General features: G+C 37.9%; 1 protein-coding gene across 1 annotated transcript in view; it reads right to left on the bottom strand.

The window, feature by feature from the left end:
- The window catches only part of RGS7BP (regulator of G protein signaling 7 binding protein), a gene marked incomplete at both ends in the record, with an annotated part of 43,391 nt that extends 20,088 nt beyond the window's left edge, over window positions 1–23,303 (bottom strand). The window contains 2 exons of the mRNA XM_084304572.1: window positions 20,098–20,264; window positions 23,142–23,303. Of these exons, the coding sequence (XP_084160698.1) occupies window positions 20,098–20,264; window positions 23,142–23,303 (329 nt within the window). The remainder of the gene's footprint in view (window positions 1–20,097; window positions 20,265–23,141) is intronic.
- Window positions 23,304–23,523: the final 220 nt, after the last annotated feature.

Raw genomic sequence — 23,523 nt, 5'->3', positions numbered from 1 at the left:
TCAGCACCATGAAATTACTGCATTAGACGGGTTTGATGGGGATACAACTTTTTTTTTTTTTTTTTCCATCATCTGGATTTATTGGAATGCAGTAATTTCCTTTGAGCTATTCTTACTTAGATAAGGTTTGCAAAAAGACTGTAGTTCGTCACACTTGTCACATTCAACACACAGTTCCAAAATTCAGCTCTTAACAGTTACTGCTCTTTTCCTCTAATTCCTAAATCCTTGTGTCCCAATATGCACACGAGCATGTTCAAGAGCCTGACTGAGCTTCTCAAAAGTCTAGACTTTTCTTTCTAAGCAGGATTTCCTCTGTTCTGATGATGAACAGTTACACAACTATTAATGGACAAATGGGACATTTATTTGCACATTCCACATGCAGGGCATTGCCCCATAACTGTTCTTTGTGCACAGTGGAACCTGCACTAAATAAAGACACCACAGATGGCAACAATGACCTCCTTCTGCTCAGTAATGAGAGCACTTTCTCACAGGGAGACACAGATCTACTCAGCTAAATCTACCTATTTCTTCTGAAAACAGAAGAAATTCTTTAACCCTAAGACTACCACTATGGAAAATTTGTCATGAGACAATAATAATTCCCGTGTAGAAGATTTAGATAAAACTGGATTGTCATCCTATCTTTTTCTGTGTTGTTTCAAATGTTAGAAATCCTTAGAGTTTTTAGGAATCACCATCATTAAGGGAGCTTTATTTATGATTTTGAAGGTATTTTTTCCTTTCCCATCTCACTGGGAAAAAGATTGAGGGTTTGCCCATAGTTATGAGAAAACAGTAAGTTCCTCATACATGTACAGCTATTTATTTTCTGAGAAGCAAAAATGGTCCCCTTTTTTGCACTTGCTGATAGAATTTTTAATTGTGCAAACTAAGAAACCAGCAATTATATACAAGAAGATTGGCACATAAGCCAATTTTAATTTATCAATGGCTTTCTTTTCACAGATGAGCTATAACAGTAATTGGGAAACACAGTAACACAGTAATAGGTATTTTAATTGACTTTTTTTTTTTTTTTTTTTTCTGTGTAAGTCTAATAGACTCTTGTTGTAAACTCAGGTTTGTGAATAGCACAAAATATGAACTAGAGGATATATCTTTGATATATACATTGTCTGACCCCCCCCTTTTTTTAAATTAATTAATTATTATTTTTTTTTTCAGGAACATGGAACATCTGTAACTAGACTGTTGGCAAAATTCTTCTCTAATTTGCAAATTCAGAGTAACAGCAGTGACATCCAAGGAAAATATTCTTAATTATCCAGAGTTTATACAATGAGAATTATTTCCAGGCCACTACTCTCCCTAACAGTCTCAAACTGGTTAATCAGTCTTTAACAGCAATAATGACCACAAGCATTCCATTAATTAACGATTTTCTCCTATGCATGCATATAAGCCTCATTTTCATCTCTGAAAGCCACACATTTAAATGCTAATGCCTACAAAGATTTATTTTATAATCCTTGATGTAAATTCTCTGTTGTGAGCTTAAAATGTGTTTTCAAAGTATCAGCAAATTCACTTCTCTCAATAGATTTGTATGCTTATATGTCCTGTGTTAAGTCACCAGAAATGTTGAACAGGGGACTGGTACAGACATAACTTTCAGAATGCTAATTATAGATTAATTACGAAGTAACTATATTACCAAACTGTGTTTAGTTACATAGACAAGTTCATGGAGAACAAGTCCTATGAGAAGCGGCTGAGGGAGCTGGGCTTGTTCAGCCTGGAGAAAAGGAGGCTCAGGAGCAACCTTATTGCTCTCTACAGGTACCTTAAAAGAGGCTGTAGTGAGGTGGGGGTTGGGTCTGTTCTCCCACGTGCCTGGTGACAGGACGAGGGGGAATGGGCTAAAGTTGCACCAGGGGAGGTTTAGGTTGGATGTTAGGAAGAACTTCTTTACCGAAAGGGTTGTGAGGCATTGGAATGGGCTGCCCAGGGAAGTGGTGGAGTCACCATCCCTGGAGATCTTTAAAAGACATTTAGAAGTCTTAGTGATATGGTTTAGTGGAGGACTTGTTAGTGTTAGGTCAGAGGTTGGACTCGATGATCTTGAGGTCTCTTCCAACCTAGAAATTCTGTGATTATGTGATTCATGTATTATTACCCCAAACACCAGCTACCTCAGCCAGTCTGGCTGATTTCTTGATGAAGACCACTTAGATATTGAAACAAAATCTCAAATAATATGATGTCATATAACTCCTGTGATAAATTGTGTTGTCAATGGAGCTGGTTAATACTGTGAAGTGCTGCTGGCCATACAAGAGTTAGCACAGCACCAATCACCTGCCCATGAATCAATAACCAGTTCCTGGCATCTGAACACATCTGAGCACATCACTGTCATTTGAGCACAGCTGCTGCAAGACTCTGAATAGGAATTGTGCTCACTGCCTGCATCCCTTATGGAACAGAAATTTGCTTCTCTTTATGCATTTAAGTAAGAAAAACAGGTATTGCTAACATTTGCAGGTTTTGAATACGAATGTGATGGCTTCTTGGCGCTACTTCCACTGAGAGAGGAGCGCTGCTGCCCTCAACTGGATGAATGCCATGGACGATCCACACAGGGAGAAACCAAAGATAGACTGCTGGAATTCTACTGCCCAGGGAAAGCCTATTGACTTATCAGTGAAGCTGCAAGATGCACATGTTCCCACACCTGAGGAAGGGGAAACGGTGAGATAAATGTACGTGTGCTTAAGAAATGGTGAGATGCGTAAATGTACTTAAGGAAGCATTTTGCATGTAGGGTATTGTTTAGAGGCCCATACAAGCTGGTATATTGTTTAATAACTGTATCAAGCTTCACTCTAGAGTGTTCTTCACAAAATAAATGTAGGCTCTGACTTTCAAATGGAACTAAGAGAATGGGCTCCTTCACCCTTAAAATATTATATCTATATATGTATATACAGTTTTCTTTTTAATAATAAAAACTCTGTTTGAAAGAAAACCTGTTAACTTACTACTACTAACAACTACATTTACCTTCACGAGATTTATAGGATTAATTATGTGACCCAAAAACACTTCATGATGTCCAAGAAAAACTGTCTCTAATTTCCTTATTTTTTCCCCCTCTCCTAAATTACGCTTATAGCTGTATATTAAATATTTTCTAATGTCCTGCCCTTCCTTTACTAAGAATTTATGTAGTTATCACTTCGATAAAATATCACAAGGGTGCCATAGAATAGAAATCCTTGTTTGAAGATGTGAATGCTACTCATTTGATGAGAAATTCAGATTACTATGTGAGCCACACTTCTGCAGTTTGAGAGCTCTAATAATTATTAAAAGTAGTTACAAACAGAAAATGCTGATTTGTTTGTTTATACACCAGTAGTTTATCAGGCTGTTAAAATTGCAATGATTTTTTTTTTTTTGTAAATACAACTGAAATAAATAAATCTATAGCATTATCATATTTTATATACTTCGTCCACTGGCAAAATTCATAATTTTATTTCTATAAAATTAGGATTTTTAAAATTTGATGAAGTTGTTCAATTGATTATGTTTACGAAGCACTGACAAGGTGATATTTATTTTGGGTTTTCCTAAGCTGATATTAAGTAAAACCAATAGAGGGAGCTCTTATACCATTTTTTCTACCCGGTATAAAAAGGGTGAGTGCATCACTTCGAATAATCATTTTAAGATACAAGAATACATGTTTAAAATGTCTGTCCATAACATAAAAAGGTAAAGAGTGAAAATGCATATTATTTTTCAGCTTCAAAGGAAATACATATATATTTTTTTCTCCCAAAAATGGTTGGTATATGGTTTTATTGTACTGTCAAAATGTTGGTTAGAACTGGAAAACACTTTCAGATATTCCTGGATTGCCACTGGTGCCCAGCATTCATAGCCCACTTAAATCAGTGAAATTTAAGACTGTCAAAATTGAACAAATCTTCTGGTCTGAATCTGATTTTAACTTAAAAGCTTTAGTCAAGCATTTACAATAGAACAGTACTATCAACAACATTTAAAAATACATGTGGGTATATTGTCTGTGGTTAAAAGAATGGGTAAGTTATATAAAGGGCTTGATATACTCTTTTGGTAAAAATATTGTGTTAAAAAATTACATCCTTTACTATAAGGCAGAGTATTATTTTAATGAACAGTACTAACAGCTGTTTATAGCTGTTTTTATCATGAGATAAAAACAAACAAACAAAAAACAAAAATCAAATAGCTGCATATATAACAAAGAATGTGTATTTTAGAATGTGTGTTTAAAATAAAATAAGCTTCTGGCAAATTAAAAGTGAAAACTAATTAATTAAATTCTGCTTTAAACCCTTAGATGTACTTCCCATAAAAATATGGTATAGAAAATAACTTATGCACTTCACTGTCCACAAATATTACCGTGTAAAATGTCTTTTAATTTAGGTGCAGAGACACTGTCATTTAGAAATATATAGGAATTGCATAAAATGCCACAAACCAGCCTTGCAGATTATAGTTCTGCTAGAGTGAAAAATGTGACAAATACTTCTGAAGGTACATTCTTAATCTCCTTAGACACTGAGGGAAAGCAGCAAAAGTCCTCTCTGGCTATGGCTCAGGTGCAACAGCCTAATAAACCTGTCTCTGCTTTTGTATCTTAAACACATTATTTCTTTTACACTCCATCATTCATGTTTTTGAATGTAAGTAGAAAAGCCATCAAACTACAATATTTTATTCTGAACAGATCTTGAGAAAACATTCTTATTTGTGTTCCTCCCATCTGCCAGGGTTATTTTTTTGTTCTAAAATAAAAGTATGTCTTGCAAATTACTGCCATTTTCATTATCATAGTTTTTTTGTTTGTTGTTGTTCTACTAATACACTGAAATAATGTGATACAACTGCTGCACAACATCCCAGTCCATCAGAGGAAGAAAAGGGCAAGCTCTTTCTAGTAGACCTATAAATGGTTGCTGTGTTGTTTTCATTAAATAGTTGTTTTGAAGCAGTTATGCTCTTGAGTGCTCTCTCAGTAACAGAAGGAGATATGTGACCAGATTTTGGTCACAGACCAATGTAAGTCTCCAGTTACTCTGATAAGGCTGAGAGAGTCATTCTGAGTGTATGACAATGCAAATAGAATAAAGACACAATGCATTAATTCATATCATTGAATTCATAACATTTCTAGCTCCCAAACTGACAGCAGTTTAGGTATTTCCAAGCTAGAACAGTTTAGCTAGAATGCTACTAGTAGGAAAGATACTTTTTGGTTTTAATCCATTCAGGAAAATCTTATTAACTTCCATAGATATGTCTTATAAACAAAGGGTGATATATGTCTGCAAATCATTGTCATTTTGATTTTTTTTGTCTCACTCTAATATCGTGTATATATATATGTATATTTATTACATCTTTATTATATCTTATTATTATTTTTTATTATTATTTTATCTTATCATTATTATTTATTAGACTGTGTTATATATTTTATAAAGCATTAAATATTTTTATTTATCATATAGTATACATATATAATCATATAGTATACATATATACTGTACATATATATAAAAAATAGTATTTATTTTATTGAAGTCTTGTACTTTTTTTTTTCTTTCAAAGTTCTAAAATTGTTTTGGAAACTCACAATATGAGATAATAGCTGCAGACACAGTAATCTTGCCTTTAAAATTAATTTGTTAAATACTCATTAATATTGTGATTCTTCCACATCCCTGACTTTTTGTTATCAGGAGAGCAAGTAAATATCAAACTCTTTTAAGAGTTGTGCATATACTTTGCAGGTGCTGTTATCCAGTGTTTGCAGGTGCTATTCAGAAAATCTGTTTTGAAACTATCAGAATTACAGACTGAAATTTTCTAGATTTGTTAGATTTAGTGTAGATTTTCTCAGAAGTGAATTTATTGGCTGAATGCACAAGTGTGGACAAGAATTATCACAAGCCTACCCAAACTTTTCTACCTGAAAACAAACAGGTTCTGACCAGTTGACAGAACTTCTTGAATGTACATAGAACAGCACTATAAGAAATGTTATTCAAACCCACTCCGCAGTGCACTTAGGCAAGACTAGCTGGATGGAGGTTTTGGTAGCCACAGCAGGTTGGCATGTGCTAGAGGTGGCCTCTGTCCCCTATCAGACACAGACAGCTCTAGCCAGCTCCACAGAGGCCTCACTGCAGGATGTTGCCAACAGCCCAACAGCCAAATATCACTGAAAACTTACTTGAAATGGAGATGAAGACACCGCAGAAGGAGAGGAGGGAAGAAAAAGCATGAGAAACAAGAGAGGGAGCATCAAGGTCAGAGAAAGTAGTAGTAGGAAGTTCTCTGTGGCAGAACAGATATTCCTGGCAGCCTGTGGAGAGGGTCACACCAGGGCAGATATTCCCTGCAGCCCACAAAGGACTCCATGCCATAGCAGATGGATATTTCTGAGGGAACTGCCACCGGTGGAGAGCCCATGCTGGCGCAGAATTTTCTAACAGGACTGAAGCCTGTGGAGGAGCCCATGCTGCAGCAAAGGAAAAGTGGTAAGGAACACCACAAAAGTGGAAAGAGCACCACAAAAGGACTCATCATAATCCCTCAGCCCTCATCCTCTGTTATGTGCTGCTCAAGGGGTGGGTAGAGGAGTTTGGAATGAAGGAGTGAAACTGAGAATGGAAAAGCCCTCACATGGAAAAGGTGCTGTTTTAATGTTTGTGGTTTTGTTTCTTTGTTTCTTTTTTGTTTGTTTGTTTTGTTTAATCTTCCTGAAGTCAAGTCCCTTTTGCCTGCAAGAGTAATTGACGAACAACTCTCCTGTCTTTGTCCTGACCCATGAGCTTTCTCATTCCTGTTCCTCCTATTTTCTGCTCCCACCAAGTAAACGAGCAGCTGGGTGGGATTTTGGCTGTTGGCAAATGCCAATCCACCACACTAACTAAACCAGAGTGGGCATTCTGGAGACAGTTAATTTCTTCCTTGGGCAAAGCTGGAATTGCTGTTTCTAGAATTCCTGGAATGGCTGTTCCCTTCATCACAATTGTCCAAAAGCAAGTTACGCCTGGGCTTTATATTCCAAGATTCCTGCTTGAGGGCAATAGCATTTACCTAACTATGGTCCTAACCCCAGTCCATCCTAGAAGGATAAAGTTTTCCAGAGCTCCTAGAAGGTGTAAGAGAGAGTCTCTCATACAGTTCTCCTAAAATGCATGATGCAACAACATCTAGCCAAATAGTACTGTATTATCATAGTTTGTTTGTTTGTTTGTTTGTTTGTTTGTTTTTTAAGGAAATAAGATAAAAACAAAACCAAACCACATTAAAATTCCTGACAAGCTACTTCTAAGCACTTAGAGTTCTAAGTGAAATTGCACAGGCATCTGTAATTGTGCTTACTGGAAGATTTTTAAAAAAAGTAAATGCAGGACATGACCAGCATACCTTTACAGAAACTAATGATAAGCCTCATTAAGCCATCATTTTTTTCTTCAACTCATTGCCCTTTGCCTTCACATTAGGGAAATCCATAAGACCCTGAGCTATCCAATGATGAGCTGAACAGGACCTTTTTCTCTGCACGTTATCAGGCTCCTCATTGAGAAGAGGTAGCATCAAGTTAGATGAAAGCAGTCACTTGGATAAGCTCTCAAATCAGCCTTGCCTCACCCTAGCCTGCTCTGAACCAGCAATCTGACTCAACACTTCACTGCCTCAGATAAAACAACAGACACTGCTAATTAATAGATAAACCCAAGCTTTGGCACAGACCAGGAAACATCTGTGATGACCAAGGAGATAGTCAGATTAGCTGAATGCAACAATTTTTCAGTTTCATGAAGAAATTCGTATTCAGCACCCTTCTTTGTCAGCATCTAAATGCAAGTAATTCTCAAACAAGTTTCTCTGATAAACCAGTAATGAGAACACAGAAAGGTTGCCTGTGCCAATGGGCTCAAACACAGTCTACTTCAATATTGACCCTTATAACCTGTCTAGTCAAATAAAACTCATACTGTCTATAGATTTCCCCTTTGATTTTAAGATTCCAAGTTCTTTAAAATGTCCTTATTTGCTTACTGTTCATTAATTTCTAAACTCTGCATCACAAAAGTATGCAAAACTTAAATGCTAAGAATCCACATTTACACTCTTGTCTAGTACCTTTGGTTAATAGTTGGAAAGAGAATGTTTGAATCTTTGACAAGTATTAAAACAATTATCTCTTGTGGAACAATTTATGAAAATTTGTTCTGATCAGTGTGAACATATTTTCCCAGATGGGTCAGATTTCCCAGAAAAGCTTGAAAATGAATAAAATGCTTCGGGTATTTGTTGCTGCAAGATCTAGGTCATAACAAACTACTAACATATGGGGTTTAGAAGGAAGTCTGCTGCAGGCTAGTGATGCCATCTGCTGTTGACCATGCACAGGACACTAAACCAGTTGACTGCTTTGATTTTATGACACCTCTGTTTTTCCCTTTTTCTTTTTCTAATACATACTTCAAATATAAATTTTAAAAAGATTTTTCCAAAGGGCATTCCATAAAGCGCTTGTGTGGTCTGGATACCTGTTACCTCTTTGTAAGTTAAATTTCTGTATTTCCATATGTCAAAATGAGAAAAACATGAGATGTGAAGAGAGGATAAATATATTTGTATTTCCTTAAAAAAAAAAAAGAAAAAAAAGAAAAAGAAGGAAAAAAAGATGCTTTTGTTTGCAATAAGAACCACTGAAACCAAACATAAAATGTTCTGTTAGCTCCACTGGGGTTCAGATAAGAACAACACTGCACAATACTGCATTAAAACTACTGAAAAAATCCATACATCCTCATTAATTTTTTTAAATAAAATATTTATTTATTACTTGTAGTCAGTGTGACTGCTACACTAGAAGCAGCATACACTGGAAGGAAAACAGTCCATCGAACAGATTACTACTATGTTGCTCAGAATAAGGTTGAGAGATTCTGGCTGTATCAAATGCTTCTAGGAGTGCTTTGAACAGGTCATACTTATGCCATGGATTATTTTTTTTAACCTTTTTCTAGTCAAATATCCAAATACTTTTACATAAATGTCTTCCATGTGAAAAATAAATTGTGGTATAAAGAAATATCTTACACAGCCGCACCATATATTTCACAGATCTAATCTATATGAGTAGTTAAGCTAAAAATCACAGCTGAGAGACTGTGAGAAAACTTGAATGTGTCAAAAAAAAAAAAAAAAAAAAGGAAAAAAAAAAAAGAAATAGATTAGCTTCCTGAAACGTTTAAATTCGTACTGAGAGAAAGAAATTTTAAAAACCATCTGTTGATAAAATGTGTTCAGGAAGCAGTGTTTTTAGCATAAGGAACTTTGCATTTTTTCACTTTGGAGTTTTTTAATCCTGCTGTAGTCTCCACTTGACTTTGTGAATTGGCTTTACTTTCTGCACATCCCCCCCTCCCAACCCCCCCTCCCAGTTCCTATTTCCTCCTGGGGAACAAGCAAGGATGCCTTCACAAAATCTTCCTCGAGCATCCAGTATTCTGCATTAACTGTTGCATAGATATACTAGCAATTTCTACTTCCTGAATGATGTAAAAGGAATAGCGAGGTCGTATGTATGCTATTTTGGGTAAGTCTGCAGCTAAACTAAATACACAGGCTTTGAAACAGACCCCTGACTTTGCAGCCTTGGTGTTCTTCAACGTGCATGTACTGCTTTTTTGTGGATGAGTGAGGAAGGAGTTAAACGAGTATAAGTGGATAGCTCTGCTTCACAAGAACAGCTCCAGCAACAGAACTGGGGGTTGCTGTATAAACACAGCACTTTACAGTATTTTGCCTTTTAACTATTTCCTATGCTGGCAACATTAACAACAGATCACTTGCAACAATCTCTCTTGGCATGATAGCGATACAAAGCATGAGCTTTTCTTTGCTCATCTGATATAAACAAAATTTTCTTCTCCTACGGGAAGGCAGTTTCTTCAACAACTTTGAGTACATCATTTAGTATAATGTGATAGCATTTGAATACTTATGCCAAATCCACTGTCAGGAAATGCTGTTCATCCAGAAAGTATTCATAAAGAAGATAAGAATAACAAGGTAAACACAGAACAAAAGAAAGGAAGAACTACACTGATTTAATTGTTTGTGTACAAATAAACAATCATATTATTTCTCTTTTAGTTAGAAGTGGTGTAGAAAATCTAAATGTAGATCTACAAGTATATCCAGGAAAGAGGAAATAGAATCCAATAACAGCCAGAAGCAATTCAGTATTTGTTTACTCTTAAAACATGGATTTACACATCATTTAATTGATAGTACTGGACCAATTCCTGAGTAAGGAATGCCTAATTTAATGCTTTGTTCAGCTGAGACCTTAATGACTTAATAACAGCTTCAAATATTTAATTATTATTAAAAAGAATAATAAAGTAACTAGAAAAACTTGAACAAATTTTACACACCTTAAAATTAATTCAGATTTGGTTACAATTTTCCCTGACAGGTCTGAGATCCTCCTTGGTTGGCTGGATAACTGATCTTGCAAATTACTGATGGTGCTGTTAAGAGCAGTTATCCTTTATCGTTTGGCACTTGCTTGCTAGAGCAAATCTCCATGCATCAAAGAGGTCACAATAAATAGGAAATCTTTTTTAGAAGAGACTGCAAGAAGTCTAACACTTGAAGGCACATGAGAGAACATGAATTGTGAGGACACACATTTAATTGCATGGGCTGTACAATTAACTTAGCAACTGTGCTGGCTGATTTCAATGAGAGACACAGAAAAAAATATAATCAGAGAAAAATGTTACAGAATCTAGAGGAATACTGAGAACTAGCAAAATTACTTGAGCTAGCGGGAAATTTTCAGCATAAAACTTAAAAAGGAATTAAGGAATTTGGGGGAAAAAAAGAACAACAAACAAAATCACCAGAAAACAGGTAGTCCTAGGGCCCCATGTTTAAGTCTTTCTAACACACAGCTATTATCTCAGGTTCTTTCTTCCTTGAGGATATATCAACATCTCACTAAAATAGTCTGGTTACTAGAACTTCTGTGAGAATTCCAAGTAATTTTCTGAAAACAATGTAATCAAAGCTAATACAGAACCAAGGTAAGCAGAGTGTTTAAAACTAAAAATTTCAGCAATGTAGGATTTTGTTAAATCAATCAATGTTTAAGAAAATGGTCATGAAAGGAGCATGTAAAACTCATGACTAAATCTCAGCATGGCCACAACTGTGCTTAACTAGAGATCTAGAGAAGAAAATTACTGAAATGTGCTGGTGAGACAGATCTCAAAGCAGAGGACCTATATGGAACAGAAGGAAGCTCTTTGTGGCTGTTGTGGTTACAGGGATGGTGCTTTACCAGTCCAACCCACCAACTTTCAATTACATCTGTGAAGCTGGGCGTGAAGCTTCAGTGTAACTGTTTTTCAACAGACGTTTTTAACAAATTTTTTTCCAAGAAAATATCTTATCTCTGAAATACTGAGATGAAACATTTATTTCCAGTAGGTCTTTAATTAATGGGTTCAAAATATCAAATCAATGTAATTAATGAGTTCAAATGATAGCCTGACGGTAGGCTATTTCAGTGCTCCTTATTTTTCTGGGCTTAGGGTCATTAGCATGATATGGATACCTCATATTTAGCCTTTTAGTCTTTTAATACCTTTTAAAATTTACTTATAAATCCCCCTTTCAAGCATTATTTACAGATGTAAGTTAGTATTGTTCAAGTTTTTCCTCAGGAATGACTGATTACACTTGTGATGGGTCAAAATAAATATAGGAATGCTATGTGCTGTTAAGTTCTAGGGTCTAATATTCCATCAGACTGATCATTTAAAATCAGATCTTAAAGAAATAATTTAGGAAAATTACATGATAAACATGTAATCTTCACATGCTTTAATTAGAAAACCCTGTTATGATAATAAAATATTTTAATATTATATCTTCTCTCGAAAGACTGGAAGTTGAGATAGAAGTGTTAAATAATATACACAGTGTTTTTCAGAGAAAATAAGTACTGCTACACCTATTTAGTGCATGATTAACCTAAAGGATCTAGCAGAGGCTGAATGAAAGATTTTCAAGATTTCCCAGAATTTAACAAATATATATATATTCAAAACATTCTTTATTCGTTTCAATCTTTGTTATTACTGGTAATGCTAAAAAAACAAATGTAAATGGATGTTGGTGAACTTGTTATAGTAAAACGTACATACTGTGTTTGCCTTGAAGTTACTGTTTGGTGATGGGTGATGGAGAAAAAAGTGCAAGAAAGAGAACTATTGCAGAAAAGGCATGAAAACAAGGGAGAAGAGGGTATGAGAAAATTTGTAGTGAAGCTAAGGTAACAGCAACTGTAAACGGGTCAATACATTTTTGTATGCATTTCAAAATCCCTATGTTTCTTGCTTCTATAGATGTACCTAACAGCTGGATCCTCTTGCTGATTACTGTCTAAGAAAATTGCTTACACAGAAGAAGCATGAAAAGCTTTTATGTCCATCAGTGTTGCTAGGTAGTCAGAAAGAAGGACAAAATAGGGCAAGAGAAGAGCATGAAGTTAGAGAATGCTTGAAACATATTGTTTTCTCTCACTTCAATTTTGTGATGTCAAAGGTTTGTATAGCTAAAAAGGGGAACATAAAACACCATAGGCTCAACTACAGCTGTAACACTCCACAGTTCCTGAGTTAGCTTTAGAGAAACACACACTCAGCTGTAGTGGAATGTTGCATGTGCATAACATCAAAGCGTGTGCTACTAAGGACTTAAGATAGCATCCTACCTTTTGACATCCTCTTCCATGCTGGAGTTTGGAACTTAGAATAGAGTGTCGAATGCAGAAGTCCTGTCAACACAGAAGCCAAACCACCCTGATCCTGCAGCCTACTTCAGCCCTAGACCAAAGTTTTATGTAGATGAATTTACAGTTCAGCAGGCTAAAAATCAGAACACTAAAGAACACTCAGCACTCATACGAATTCACCATCTCTGCTCCCCTGTATCCTTCTGTGTTTTATCTGCCTAAAACACAGAAATGTCATAGCAGCAAGGACTAGAATACAGATTCTCCTTACTAGCAAGGAATTTTCTTAAAGAGTTTTCAGTGTTATCCACACTAGAACTGCTTGAAACAGAGGCAGAGTGTGGACCCCTGCACCATACTGCTGCCTGCTGCACCATACTCTGCCAACCGGGCTAGATGATGCCAATGTGCCCCTTCCTTCCCTGCAGTTACCTCCCAGTTTCAGGTCATGGCACAGAGGAAAAGTGACAATGCCTATCCTGCCTACCTGCAGTGATCCCTGAACATGAGGAAGAGTCTCCGGCTTCAGGGCTGGACACAGCTTCTCTTCTGTTAGAGGACCCTTCCACTAAGAGGCAGGCTTATCTACGTACCTTACCCAGCCTGTGCGGTCCTCAAGTGCTGTGGAGGTGGCGATGCTGCCCAGGGAGCTGCACTGAATGTGCTGTTTAAGCGTGAGATGGAAGGAAGGGGCCAAGAACTTCTTCATGATCAATGAAGATGATGCCTGTCTTGCTTTTAGCTTCCTCTTCTCCATGACTCTAGTCTGGAAGCCTGGGCATTTTTCTGGGAGGTAGGCACAGGTGCTCTAAAAATTAGGTTTACTCACCTTTGGCTTTGCCTTAAAAGAAAGTGCTGGGTGCCCCTGTGTTCTCTGGCGAGTACAAAACTGTTAGGCTTTAAGGATGCTCTGATGGTGCCTATGGGATCAAGCTTGTCAGAGCTTGGACAAGGAGGAATGCCCCAGTTCTGCCTGCTGTTTAGGTTTACCCTTAAGCAAGGTGCTTAGCTCTTCTACTTTCTGAAAACTACGTTATAGAACTTTCAGGCTTTTAAGAATTTCTGTTTTGCACACTGAGAAGTAAATGCTAAATACAATTTTAGGTACATCTGTCCTTTACCAAACCTGGCCCCACTTACAAAAAACAAATCCACAAAGGGAGATATTAATATCCTGTATATTTAAGTCCCAATTGTCTACAAGAGCACAGCACAAAGACAAAGATACAAAGGAAAGTGAGTCTGTGGAGGTTAGCTATTTTGAGAACTCTAGCTTTAGTAAGTAACCTTGTTTTCTCCTCCATTATTTGCTTTCTAAATTTGCCTATTAAACTTGAGACATCTGACTTAAACGATTTCTTTTTTTTTTCCCCTGCAACTTAAATTGAGTAAATAGATGTTATTCTCAACAACAGGACACGTCTTGACTGAGCTCCACAGAATATTACTGTAGTTTTTTGATGCCCCCTTTTCATCATTTCAGGTGCACCAGTTTTGTTGTGTAGAGACATTTTGAACCTTGTGAGAGCAATGTATGTGAGTCTTATTCTCTTCAGAGGTGGGCAAGCTGTTTTACACTTGTTGTGCTCTAGCTTGTCTGTAAAAACTTAGTTCATGGTATATCCGAATCAGAGCTTACTTCCCAAAACATTTCCATGTTTCTTTGTTTTCTTACATTTCATCACATTATTTTTAATATTTATTTATACTCTCAATAGGTCATATTCTAATTATCATGGCGCAACCTCTATGAAAAGTTTACCTTATCCTTACCTTTTCATTTGGCTGTTAAAGCACTGACTTTAACTGAGGGAGGACACAGGGCTAGTGCCTGTAATTCAGATCTCCAGGGATCAGTGTTAACCTCTGGTACATATGGTTAGAGAGGGAGTACAATGGCAGGGATTTTAAGGACACGAGGAAGGCAGAGATCTCCATGCATGCTGCATGATTGATATGTAGCTTGGGAAGAGTTCTAGTTTGTTACTCTGTCTGCTAACATTACCTTAGTTTTGATTCATGATTATAAAAATTCTTCCCTGTTGAGCTGAGTGTTGCTATGTTCAGTTTCTGCTGATCTATGCTGCCTGTCAGCAGTGTTTATTTAACATCTTAAGTTAAATAGTTAACATGGATTCTATTATGTCTGTCTTAACAGAGCTCTTATTAACTTACAAGCATGGTCTCTTTTTCTTTTAATTTTTAAAATGTTATGGATCAGTCTTTTTTGTTTGCTTATATGCTTTAGTATGTAGGTACTAATTTTAGTGTCATTATCTGGGGAAAATTCAGACATTTTAACACAAATTTGGCCACAACTGGGTGTCAATAAAGTGTTTGAACACAACCTTAGGAGCTGCTTTAGTATTAATTAGGTCTGAGAAACTATCTTCTATTGCTTAACGAAAACATTAGAAATCTAGTGTAGACTGAATTGGAAAACAAAAGTAAAAATGAACTAAAGCTACTAAAAACCACCGTGGCTGCATTTCTGTGTAGTGCCACAAAGAAAGAATGCAACCAGAATGTGATTTTTAGGTCTACTTCCTCTACTTTCCTGAACTCAGGAAAAGCCACATGTAACAACTGTATTATAAAAGTAATGAATGCACCACAATGTAAAATGACGAACATTTATGTTGGAATTTTCCTGAGGAGGAGATTTACTGCAACTTTTATCACAGGCTGGAAGGGACGTCTAGAGGTGATCTAGTCCACTCTACTGCTGAAGTCAGTGCTATCTAGACCAGGTCACTAAGTATCATGCCCAGGTGAGTTCTTGAGTATCTCCAAGGATGGACAATACACAACCTCTCTAGGCAACACTGGAGCGGTGGTGGAGTTTTCTGTCACTGCATACCACTGAGGAGAGCCTGATTGTGTCTTCTTTACACTCCCCCATCAGGTACTTATACATATAGATAGAATCCCCATTCCAAGACTTTTCCAAGACTTTTCTTCAAGCTGAACTGTCCCAGCTCTGTCAGCCTCTCCTTGTATGCTGTGTGCTCTTTATTACCTTCATTGTCACTGACGATGTCCCCTCCAGTATGTCCCTTTCTCTTTTCTACTACAGAGCTCAGATCTGGACATGGTACTCCACAGATGGCCTCACTGGTGTTGAACAGAGGGGAAAGATCATGTCTCTTGACCTGCTGGTGACACTTCCTAATGTAGCACAGGAGGCTGTTGGCTGTTTGCCACAAGGGCACACTGCTGGCTCATGTTCAACATAGTGTTCACCAGAACCACCAGGTCCATTGGTGCACAGCTGCCTTCTAGGTAGCTGGCCCCTAGCCTGTACTGGTGAGTGGGGTCATTCCTTCCTTGATTCAGAAGTTTTCAGTACCAGTCTGAACAACACAGGACAATCACTTTGAAAGTTACATTCACACACACATAAATTGCTGTCCACCCCTGGGCTCCTCACATAGTTTTATTTCATGCAAGAAAAATACACTGTCAACATATATATCAGCCCACCACAGAGATAGTTCTGGTTCCAGTGTGCCAAGAGTGCACAGAAATACTTGCATTATGTAAGCATATCAAGTGCTTGGGAATATGAAAGGGACATTTAAAAAAGTGTGCACGTGGTTGTGTAGACCTGTATTTTAAAACACAGTTCTGAGTTATTATTCTGTTTATATCCCATAGTGTACTTCAGCTAATAAAGCTGGGTCTCTGCTTGATAGCTTCTAATCTAAAATATTAGCAAAGTGTTTATCATCCCCAAAAAACAGATACTAAAATAGAGGTTTACTTTGTTGTTGTTGTTGTTCTTCCTTTTGTTTCAAGTATTTTCCCACTCGTTTAGCTTTCTTTACTTAAAAATGCTAATCCATTTTCTTGCTGCTTTACCTTCTCCAGGTTTGGTTATAATTTCCAGTACTACAAGGTGCACAATGTAATTCAGTTATTTAATTTACATTACATTAATATAGTAGAAAATGTAATGAAAGGACCAGAGCTTGCTCGCTTTCCTCAGAAGACAGTCTCATTAAAAATCAATAAGATTTTTTGGTATGAATTGTGAGTATAGTGTGCAGAAATTGACCTGAAGTCCCGAGATACCATTGAATGAACAGCTCAGTCTGACTCAAAGATTATTTGCTAGAACTAGAATAGTTCAATTTAAAATATTTCTATTTCTAATCTTTATTCTCTAAAAGCTGTGACAGTGTTTGTAAACCCAGGTATGCCTCTGCTCTTTAAGAAAATTACATCTCTCTCTACATAGAGAATAATATGTAACAGAGCAAGTTGAGAAGAGGATGTAATAGCTATGAAACCCTATTAAATTAGAGATTGAATTTTAAGTTTCTCTTCTCAATAAGCTTAATTTCTTTTTTTTTTCTTTTTTTTTTTTTTATAAATAAACTGATTTGTAAAGTTTTCATACACACCAACGTGTATAGATGTCATTAGTCATCCTCTGCATTTTCTATGTAGAAGACCCTAATATTTAGACAAATCCTTAAATCTTCTGTGAGAGCTTACATTTGTCAGGCACTAGTTGTTCAGATACGGTCTTTGACTCAGGAAGCTCCTAAACTACTGATTGCCAAAAAGTGGCAAATACGCTAGGGAAGGCATCATTCTATGTACAGCCCGTTTTTTATTCTTTTTTTACTGACTTTCTGCTACTGGTTGCTGTCAGATTTGGGCTAGATGGGGTGATATGATCTAATCCAGTCCAGTCTCATAAGGTTTTATGTTTCCTTGCTACTTCCTTATCTTTGTCATCATCTCTTTCTTTTTTCTTTCTTTTTTCTTTCTCCCTATTTTTTTTTTTTTAATTTAAGTGTGGCTTTCAGTCTCTCCATTTCCCTAGCTTCTTATTGTAGCAAAAGTAGCTACAGCTAGAGTCTTCTCTTTTTGTTCGAATTAAACCTCTGTCCTCTGATGTCCCTTTAATATTCCAGAATTGATGTTCCCATGACCAAACTTTTCTTCTCCATGACTTTTCTCTTGGCCAATTCATAATGTAACGCCTTCACCTCAGCATTTCTTTCTCTTCCCACAACTGCCAAATTTTCTTCCAAAGCTGTCTTTAACAGTGCTAGTGGGTTGTTCCTGTTTCTTTCCTTCTGAGTCTTTGCACCTTTCCTCTTTGTTACCCTCCTCAGTCTGGTAGAACAGGTGAGCCAAGAGGGAAATAGGTGCTGCCTGAATCAGGAGTGGGTTTGAGTCTCAAACATTAATGTATTCAAACAGGAAGCAACAAAGCTGTCTGCTAATTTTCCAAGGAGGATATCAACACAATCAAGACGAATGAACTTAATGTTGTCTGATATGGTGATGCCACCTTCTTGAAAGAAAGTCAGAGTGCCCTGCAAATGCTCGGGTTAGTTAGGAGACTAACTGAATGTTACAGATGAGCTTAACTAATTAAATGCTGGTGTGTAATGAAATTTTATAGTTTAGTAACATAATTAGCTATTATTATTATTATTATTATTATTATTATTATTATTATTATTATTATTATTATTATTATTATTATTATTATTATAGCTATTATTATTATTATCTCTGCCTGAGAAAGCAATAGCTATCTTTACCAAGCTTTGGAAGATGAAATTGGTGGTGTTACCCAGAAGTATGCACAGTGCAGTGCTGCAGATTCTAAAGTAAAGCAGCAAACTAAGTGAGCCTTTGTCTCATCTCCTGTCAAGTGTTTTCTGAGCAATACACTACCCTCCTGACTGTTTAATGTTGGGGATGATTTAATGCATTCCTGCACCTAAATATTTTCCTTCCTTCTTGTTTTTCTTCCTACCAAATTAGGTTCCCATTGCAGATCCAATGCCATATGCACTATATCGCTCTTCCTGCTGAATTAAAGACTGAACCTCTATGTTTATTCACTACTCCTCTCCTTCTGTTTGTTTTCTACGCTGAATTCCTCACAGATAATAATAAGGTGGCTCAAATAGCTTTCCTCAGCTGTATAAGGGTGTGGATGTGAAGCACATCTTGTAAAATGTCTGTCAGACTAAACAAATAATTTCCAGAGGGTTTCTAACACCTACCAGTTGTTATGCATATCATATTATTATCACAGTTACCTAAAACAGTTTTAGATTAGCTAAATGTCAATCTCACAGCAACTGCACAACCTTCAGGACATCTTTGTGTATATGACAGGCTCCCAGCTGTGAAATTATTACTTAATTCTCTATTTCTAGAGAATTAAGTATCATTATTCTCATGTATCTATGGTTTTCCTTATTAATAAAATAAAATAAAATAAAAAGACAAAAAAAATCCAAGTTAGGTTCTGCTACTCCTTTTCTATTTTTGTTGTTTGTATTAGTCTCTCTTTTTGAGTTTAAAAGTACATAGAATCAATTTCACTACTGTTTGTTTGTTTACACACTTTCAGTGCTATAGTTTTGAGGTATTGTATACTGGTAACAATGAACTGTATCCTTTTTTTAAAAAAATTCTTACAGACTTTAGTGTCTTAAAAGCATATATGTTTGAGGAAAAAATTGGAGTTTGTGATATCAATTTAAGAGAAGAGTCTTTGCTCAAAATCGCATCTGAAAACATCAACAGCTCTACTAAACCTGTGACATGTTTCTCATATATGTTAAACTGATGAAAGAACTTTAGTGGGGATTAGTCATAGCTGCCGAAAAGATTTTCCAGTGGTGTGCAGTGGTTTATGTTGGATAAGGCAGGTGCAGAAAACTCTGGCAAAGCATGGTCAGTGAGACAAAACTCGGGAGGTGTTATGTGTTAACATAAATGCCCCATTTGCCATACAGTGAAAAAACCATAAATAATTAGACTTACATAGTTTTCACCTAATTATGTTTACCTCTGGTTTTGCCAAGTTTCTAGTTGAGCTGAATTAGTTGTCACAATCTGTTCAGTTAGATATACTCAATGAAGAACTGGGAAGGAAGTTATTGCCACATCAGCTTTGAGAGGCAAGGCTGATCTTTTTAAGTTGTCTAGTGATACAGAGAAAAAACACGTTCACCTTAAATAACAGCATCCAGTGAAATCAGTCAGACACCACCTTTATAAGGGGACCAGGATTTGGTCCCAAATTGCACTATAATAGGGACATAAGACATTCGGCAGGATTTGTGGCCATATTTCTCTATGACTAAAACAGAAACACAAGTTAATGCTCTTGCTGAATGTTTCCTCAATGTAATATTTAGCAAAGACATGCGTAAGAGTACTGCTTTAATTAAACATAAGTAGTCTCCTACCCGGAAATTGCTGCTAGTTTTTGATGAGCCTGATAGGCCATCTCACATCCATGAGTTCGAGTTTTGTGCATTTCTGCATGCAGAGATGGACAGGTGACTGAGACATCCCCAATGGAAATTACCAGCTCCCGGTATAGAGCCACCTGGGTGTTGAACTCCTGGACAAGCTGAAAAACAAAGACAATTTACTTACGTGAGACAATTAGCTACACTGATAAAAACTTATTATTTTTTTAATTAAAACAAAACAAAACAACAACAACAACAACAACAAAAAAACACAAACATGCCTAATTTAGGGCTTGTTCCTACTGCTTCCAGGCAGGCATGCATAGAGTACAAGACCAAGTGCCTAAGATTTAATAAATGACTAGGGCCTCCATGCCAGCTGCCTCTTCTGTGTGCTGTAAATGTTCATTTGCAGGAAAGTAGTGCTTCTGCTTTTAATCTCTGGAAGTGTGAGTTATTAGTCCTAAATATTAAGCAGACAGAAAACCAGCTGTTTTACTAGTAGCATGAGGTTATTTTTTGCTATCATTAAAGACAAAAATATCTCCAGAAATGATTGCCTTTGCTCCTCCTGCTTCCTGATTAACAGCACATTTAGGGATTGGAATGTAGCGTTTGCTTTTACACTGGAGATTTTGCTAATTTATTTTGTAATGATTTCTGTTCTGTCACTGGCCTCTAACCCAGATTTCAGACTTGAAACTGATTGGGAGTTATTGGCTGAGAAGATGTACCAGATACACACTTTCCAGTTAGGATTCTAGAAAGCACTTTTTCCAATGTGGGGAGAAAAACAGACAAAGGAATAAATAAATGTTTCAACATTTTCACAGAAATTTAATACACAGCAGATACACACGGATGCTACTGGATACATAGGTTATTTTACAGTGATGGAAAGATCATTATTGTTTAGTTCCACTGATCACAATGTGGGATGATATTTTAAGGAAACAAAGCATTTGCTATCTTAAAGGAAGCACATCAGACCATTTGCTCCACATGGTGGCGGGGGTGGAAGGAAGGGAGCATTAGAACAAAATATGTATTTATCTTTGTTTTGCTAATTTGACCTCAATTTCCAAAATATAAAACCAGACAAGAGCGACTGCTAATAATTCTGCAGCCATCATTACCACCAGGAGTTCAACATATCCCAGCATACAAGCACGGTGAAAAAACAGGTCTGGGACCTGGATTCTATCAGTTTTACCAAACATTAAAGTCAAGCCTTCTAATTCTCATACTCAGAAACAGAAAATAAGTGAGTCACTTCTCCTGCAGAGTTCCATGCTGGCTCTTCATGCGTACTACTATAATTACTCTGCATAACTAAGAACTAGTATCAGGGCCAATTTATTTATTTATTTATTTATTTATTTATTTAAAGCCACGTTTTCTCAAATTTAATTGTAAGAGTAGCAAATAGGTTTCACTGCTTCTGGAGCAGCAAAACAATCCCAATGCATTCCAATACATCTGCAAGAATACCACCACCACAACAAAAAACAACACCCCCCCCTCCAAATTCACATACCAAACAAAGCCCCAGACACAATCTTCGTACTCTGCTAAATGTGGCTTCAACTCTCCTGTTCTGTAGCTTCAGTGGATGCAAGAAACCAATGGGGATAAAAAGATGTACTACATTGTGGTATAATTATTCCGTATTAAGAACATGAGAAAAGCTTCTCATCCTGCCACTGGTAAGACAGACACATTTTGCTGGTTCTCACCTAATATCCCCTGTCTAAACAGAGCATTCTCAGCACTGCCAAGGAAAGCAAAACCATACTGATATTGCAGCATCAAGACAGGACAAGAAAAAATGCACTCATTTGATCTCCTCAATCTCACTGCATATTGGCAATCCATCTGTAAATCGTATTATATTTCTAATCACTGAATTCTACCAGATAAAGAACGAAGAAAGGAAGCTAGCGGTTCTGTTTAACTAACCAAGTTAAGCTACTGGGAATGAGAGAAAAGGCAGGACCCCGTAGGATCCACTTGTTGGATATATTTATACAGCTACCGTGGCAGCTTTTGTGCTTTGGTGCACTGGGAGCTGCTGCCGATTTTGAAGTATCAGAGTGGATATCTGCCAGAACAATTTGGAGTATTAGAGAGAAATATTGCCAGAGTTCAGCAGAGCAGAAGTGGCAGACACATGTCCAATGCTACTGGACAGAGGTGTGTGGCAAGACCCAAATTTTTGAGGTAAAGTAGCAGCAACTACATTTGTTTTCTGTGACGGGTGAGATGAGCGATTTTGGGCCCCAACACCCAGCTGACTGTAGCCTGAGGAGCCAGATGCTGCTGGCTTGGAGGGAAGTGTCAAGATCCAAACATTTTGAGCACAAGTGGAGAAAAATGCTATATTGTAACATGATGTTCTGAAAAGAGCACAGGTGCGGGTGCTTGACCTGAGATTTTACAATTGCAGTCAGCTACTCTGGGTAGACTGGAAGCAGGTACCATGCATGTCAGGGAACGAATTTTGTGGCCTCAAATTCTGGATTCAGTTAGAAGGATTATAGGGTAAGAGTGGTTGTTGTTGTTTTTTCCCCACTAGGACAGCAAGCGGAGCGTGTGCTGATGCCGCGGAAGCAAGTGCTCACCTGTTTAGGCTTCAGTGAGTGCAAGTCTGGGGACAGATCGGGCCGTATCTAGCAAAAAAAAAAAAGCAACTCCACCCGCTGTCAGCGCCGCGAAGGCAGCGTGTGCGGGGCTGCGGGCTCCTGCGGGACCAGGAGCCGGGCTCCGGTCCCGACCCACCCGTACGGCCGGAGACCTCGCTTCTCCCTCCCGCCTCCCGCGACAGGGCAGCAGCCCCCCGGAGGGGGACTGCAGTTTTAAAAATAGTGCAACTGCACGTGATGGGAATGGGCGAGCTGCCAGCCACGGAAACGCTCAGAAAAAAAAAAAAAAAAAGAGAGAGAGAAAAAAAGGAAAAAAATAAAAGAAAATAAATAAATAAATAACAGCAATAATAATAATTTTTGTTTGTTTGTTTCGTTTCCCGCGGTACCCACCATCTTGCAGTCGTCCAGGGCTCTCAGCGTCGTGCAGGCGCCCTCGCAGCCGCTGCCCCGCCGCTCGGAGTCGCGGCCGTGCGGCGAGGTCCTGCTGCTGCCCGGGAAGATGGAGGCGGCGGAGCGGGGGCGCTTCCTGCGCCCGCTCGCTGCAGAGCTCATGCACTCGCATCCGCCGCGCGGAGCCGCCGGCCGGGGAGGGCTGCGGAGCCCCGCCGCTCCTCGCCCCGTCCCGCCGGGGGCCGCGCCGCTCACGGCGGCGACAGCGGCGACAGCGGGTGGCGGCCGGGCGGCGGAGCGCCCTGCGGCATCGCCTCCGCTCGCGGCGGGGAGAGGCGGAGGGGCTGGCGCCTTCCCTCCTCCGGCAGCGCGGCTGTCAGTC

Source organism: Netta rufina (genome assembly GCF_964035555.1).
Source record: "Netta rufina genome assembly, chromosome: Z".
NCBI lineage: Eukaryota > Metazoa > Chordata > Aves > Anseriformes > Anatidae > Netta > Netta rufina.
This window is presented reverse-complemented; position numbering and strand designations above follow the sequence as displayed.